The following is a 5,594-nucleotide window of genomic DNA, read 5'->3' on the forward strand; positions in this document are numbered from 1 at the left end:
TTTGACTCTTGTACAAAGATGAAAGCATGCATCTGTAGCAGGATGTCAGTTTATTTAATGTTAAACCATAATTGAAGAGTTAGTTTTGTAGCCATGTTCCCTTTTAATCCTGTATTCTAGATATATACTTCCCTTCTTTGCAAAGTAGTTCTCATCTTGGTTCTGATCTCGATAGAAAAAAATCTTTATCCATTTTCTATCTGAAATCACCTTTCATACTGATTAATTTTAACATTCATTTTCAGCTTCTATCTTGCGTCTGGAGATGCTTGAATACAGTCCTTCAGATCTAAGCAGTGTGCGTATTTTGAAGCTGAAAACCAAATAACGACAAACAACAATTCTGGTTGGCCGCAGACTTATTCAAAGAGTTTTAAGGCTTCCAGTTGAATCTTTTGCAAACAAATTCAATTTACAAAACAGCAAGAATACCGATAGCAATATTTCAGGAGAAACAACCGTGTCGCCCAGATATACATAAAAAGTAATTTCAGGCAAATATTTAAAAACATTAATGGTTTAGAAATTCATATACATTCAAAAGATTTTTGTTAAAGTGACACAGGCAATTTTGAATGCTTAAGTAAAAATTAAGACTGGACAATTTATTGATCTTATTAAGGACACCGATACAAAGTACAAATGGAAGGCCACATTACATTAAATGAAAAGACCATCATAAATCACTTCAGGAAAGCAGCTACAACACTACTGGTAAACAACAAATTCTTCACCTTTTCATACACCACCAGTTATGGCAAGGAGGCAATTTTAGGTCATGGCTACTATATTTAATTTATTTTTAGTAAAGTTTGAAGTGTATTTTGGTTCAAATACAATACTGAAAGAAGTCTACAGAAGATTTAATAAAATGCTACAGCAGAGCCAGTTTAGTACTGTGGTTTGCATTAGAAGGATTTTGGTTTGTTTGTTCTTGATCAAGTTAAGATTTTGATGGAACATACAGATAGCAGACTGTTTATATTACTCAGTTCAGTCTATATAAAACAGATGTCATTATCTGCCTGTATGCAATAAAAAAAATTGTACATTCACAATCACTTTTGTTCTCATTTTTGTGTTCTTAGGTGACCTGATAATTGAAGATAATTTTGTTTACAAATGAAATCAAAAGGCACATCTGAGAAAAGATGCATGCTCACAAGAAATATTGAGAGAAATCCTGTCCTTGAGTTATAACTGCTTTTTTGTGTACAAACTGACTACATCATCTTACATACTGATGCAGGTTAGACAGCTTTTTCCATTCAAAAATTCTAATTAGTGTTACAATTTCTTTTCACATTTGAAGCAGTCAACAATAGAACTTGATTACAGAAACAAGTTGTATATAAAGCGCCACATTTCAGAAAGTATGTCCTTAGGTGATCGGCATCAAATATTGGATTTCAGTAAAAGATCTATAAAGCTCATTCTAACAAAATGAAAAGTCACTCAGGATCAGCATTATAATATCCTTCCTGATGTCTGTGAAATTCCATCACTTGACAAGGCCACTAGAGCTCAAATACGTCTCAAGGATTCATCTTGTTGGCTCAGTGCAATGATTGGTTCAAATAAGTTAATTCATTTGTACAGTGCAAATGCAAACTTGTGTTACACTTCAAGGTAATTATGTTGGCACTGTAAGTCTGAGGAAAGAAAATGCTACTCATCACCTGAGGGGAGATCACAATAACATCCTGCAGTCTGAATGAAAGAGACACAAAGATTCAGTTTTACTCCAATATCAGTTTCTCAAGTGCACAATCTTCGCAATGCACAGTTATTAACAAGATGACAAAAGTTAAAGACAGCAATACATTTTCTTGCCCCAGTGCCTTAATACAGATGCCCGATTTCCTACAGTGCTTCAAATTTAGTGTAAGTGTCGAATTTCTGCATTTTCCAACAATGGCAGTCCATCCCTGTGCAAAGGAGGATGCGACAATTCTCGTTTGTAAGTCTTTGGCGGAAGTTTTGGCAGCTGTGGACTAGAGTTCTGTCTGGGAGGTATAGGAGGAGCAGAGGAATAAATAGGGTTATTGTGGTTTGAACGTCGTTTAGTCATGGGAGATCGTGTTGGAGGAGGAGTCCTGGGGGAAATGAAGTTTGGGCCTGAATCTCTGTACCAATCTTGATCTCGATGAAGGTGGCTCTTTGGTGCTGGCTGGATATTGAAAGGATCATTAATGAAGTGCTCAGGAGGCCTTAGTGGTATGGGTGGAGGTGTATCAGGCAATGGATCCCTTGGAGGAGGTGGAGGAGGACTGTGCAGTAGACCATCTGAGAGAACATGTAATCCAGGAACCCGAGGCAACCGAGGTGGAATAGCAGGAGGACTATCTGGCATATTTGAAGCTGTCTGTAAACAAAGAGATGAAATTCTAGTCAGAATTCTTCTAACTAATTAAGTTAGAAATTACAAAAGCAAAAAAATTGAAAATTCAATAGAACTATCGTTAATATTTGTAAGCCTAATAATAGAGAAGCAAATACAAGCCGAAAGAACTGCAGATGCTATAGATCAAAAACAAAAACAGAAATTGCTGGAAAAGCTCAGCACATCTGGTGGCATCTGTGGACAGAAATCAGAGTTAAAGTTTCGGATTGACTTGCTGCAGAATTCCCAGCCTCTGACCTGCTCTTGCAGCCAGAGTATTTATGAGACTGGTTGAGTTCAGTTAAATCTTTGAAACCTCGGCATACAGACAATTCAGGGATGGCAATACAATAGTGTCATGGTAAGCTGATTAGATTCTCTCTTTTTCAAAATGATCACTGCTTGGCACTAGTTTCATAACCATCACAAACCAATAACTCACTAGTCTGACAAACCAGGCTGAATCACAGATTTGATCCTTGTATGATGAGAGAGATACCTCACTGAGAGGACTCTCTGAAAGGCACTCAGCATCACTGAAAGGAGTGGGCAAGGTAAGGCCCCTAAGTGGAACTCCAGACACAACCAAAAATAAGATTTTTATAGGAGTAAGTGTAAATAGAAATAAGGATCCATTTCTATTTAGTTAAAGTATGTTTGGGAGCATAGGCCCGTGATTTACACATCTTGCATTAACTGGGAAATCCTAGATTGTCCTGGCAGTCTGAATAATCATGTATGCAGGTGATGCCTTCAGCTGGAGCAACTCAAGCTCAGCGTTTTGGAGCTTTAGAGAGAGGAAGAAGTGTGGTAGCATATTTGTTAGCGAGGAGAGTAGACAGGCATTTTTGTGGCTGAAGGCATGACTCTAATATGGTAATATTACTTCACGGGTGCCAGGGTTAAGGATGTGATGGAATGGTTGCAGGGCATTCTGAAGAGGAAGGGTGAACAGGCAGTGTTCATGATCCACATTGGCAGCATATGGAATATATTTAAATGACGCTCGGTCAAAGATAAACGAGGTTCTGCAAAAAAACTTTTAGGTAAGAAATCAAAAAGCAGCTCCTCAAGGCTAGTAATCTCTGGATTATTTCCGTTGCCATGCAATAGTGAGCAGATAAATGTGTGGCTAGGCAGACGGTGCAGGAGAGAGGTAGCTTTATATCCCTGGAGGTGCTAGGGCTGTTTTCAGAGGGATTGGGAACTGTACAAGTTGGATGAGTTACATCTGAACAGGAACATGACCAACATCCTCGCAGGGAGGTTTGCTAAAACTGTTGCTGTGGATTTAAACTAGATTGGCAGGGGGACTGGGATCCCAACAGATCAAAAGCCATTAAGATGGAATTATTTGTTAAAATACAAACAAGTGAGTCTGAAAGGCAGAGGAAATACAAACTAGGTAAGAAAGATGGGAGTTTAACAAATATATGGAATATATTTTAATGCAAGGTGCCTGAGGAATAAGACAGACAAGCTGAGGGCACAGAAAGTGAGTATGATATGATAGTTATGAATGAGATTTGGCTAAAGACGGACAGGATTGGCAGCTCAACATTCTTGGTTTCAGGGTATTCAGATGAGAGTGTCAAATAGAAGACATGAGGGGGCCATAATATTGATCAAGGAATCAACTACAGCAGTGATTTCTTGAAAGGATCATCAAATAGATCATCTGCATAGGATCAAAGATCACAAAAGCGGGAATCACTGTTGGATGTTTACTATAGATCCCCAAACAGTCATGGGGAGATGGAGGATCAAGTATGTAATAAAATTTCACAGAAGTGTAATAATAAGGCAGTAACAGTAAGAGATCTTAGCCACTCAAATATTATCCAGGATACTGGCTGGGTGACTTTGGTTTTAGCTTGAAGGCAGTGGAAGTTAAATCATTTCCCGCAGGTTCTGTAAGTTAGTTCCACTCCAACGGGGAGCTTGTCAGCGGTGAGGTGAAGCAATGCAGTGAGGTAGTTCGAGAGCAGTTTTGGGTCAGTGACGCAATCCTGCTTGACACCGGTCCGAATGGGAAATGATATTTGTGTAAATGCAGTCTCCGGGATGTACTCCAGACCATCATCAGCACCTTTATGGAGGCATGTGAGAGCTTGCGTCTCACCCTGAATATCCGCAAGACGAAAGGCCTCCACCAGCCTTTCCTAGCATTGTGAAGTGAACCCCCTATCATTAAGGTCGACAGGAAGGCCTTAGAGAGCGTTGACCACTTCCAATACCTCGGGATTGTCCTGTCGGCAATAGCAGCTATTGAAGAAGAGATCCAGCACCACCTCAAGTGTGCTAGTGCAGCCTTCAGCCACCTGAGGAAAGGGGTGGTTGAGGACAACATCAGATCCAATTTTTTTCTTGGGGGGTGGGGGGATGGGGGGGGGTGGAGACCACCTTGGTGGTATTCAAGGAGGACATTGCAAGAATTACTGCAAATATGTTCCTGTAATAACAAAGAGTGGGACCAAGACTGGAAACCCTCACTGTCAACAGGAAACTTAAAAAGGAAATTAGGAAAGCAAAGAGAATGTATGAGAAAGTACTGGCTAATAGAAAAAGGAAAACACAAAGGATTTTTTTTAATGTATGATGAGTGGGTGGGTGGGGGGTGGTGGTGAGAGAAAGAACTATGGAAAAAATAGCGCCGATTACAAACCATATAGCTAATGTGTTTTTGGACTCAGAAGATGTGGACACAGTACTCAATGAATACTTTGCGTTGGTCTTCACAATGGAAAAGGACACATCAGGCATAGACATCAGGGTAGAAGATGCAAATATTAGAAGAATTTAACAAAGAGGAAGAGGAGGTACTAGCAGGTTTAACAGCCTTAAAAAAACAGATGAATCTGCAGACCTGGATGAGAAATATCCCAAGTTGTTGACGGAAGCACAGGAAGAGATATCACGAACACTAATGGTTTGCAAATTCTCTCTGGCCACAGGCACAGTTCCAGAGGACTACAGAACTGTTACTATTGTCCCAATATTAAAAAAGGGAGGAAGGGATAGACCAGGAAATTACAGACCAGTCAGTCTAATCGTGACGGTAGAGATGAATTCTGAGGGGTGGAACATAGCCACGCTTGGAGAGACAAGGATTAATCATGGATAGTCAGCAGGGATGTGTTTAAGGAGGCTTGTATTTGAGAAACAAAAACAAAGTTGCTGGAAAAGCTCAGCAGGTCTGGCAGCATCTGCT

At 39.8% G+C, this 5,594-nt stretch overlaps 1 protein-coding gene across 1 annotated transcript in view; it reads right to left on the reverse strand.

Annotated features, from left to right (window-relative positions):
• Positions 1 to 341: 341 nt before the first annotated feature.
• sos2 (son of sevenless homolog 2 (Drosophila)) overlaps positions 342 to 5,594 on the reverse strand; it is an 82,414-nt gene continuing 77,161 nt past the window's right edge. Inside the window, exons 21-22 of the mRNA XM_048600107.1 lie at positions 4,318 to 4,472; positions 342 to 2,365 (exon numbers count right to left, since the gene is read on the reverse strand). Coding sequence (XP_048456064.1) covers positions 1,880 to 2,365; positions 4,318 to 4,472 — 641 coding nt within the window. The 3' untranslated portion in view covers positions 342 to 1,879. The remainder of the gene's footprint in view (positions 2,366 to 4,317; positions 4,473 to 5,594) is intronic.

The sequence above is a fragment of the Rhincodon typus genome, chromosome 8 (assembly GCF_021869965.1).
Source record: "Rhincodon typus isolate 14 chromosome 8, sRhiTyp1.1, whole genome shotgun sequence".
In the NCBI taxonomy this organism is placed as follows: domain Eukaryota; kingdom Metazoa; phylum Chordata; class Chondrichthyes; order Orectolobiformes; family Rhincodontidae; genus Rhincodon; species Rhincodon typus.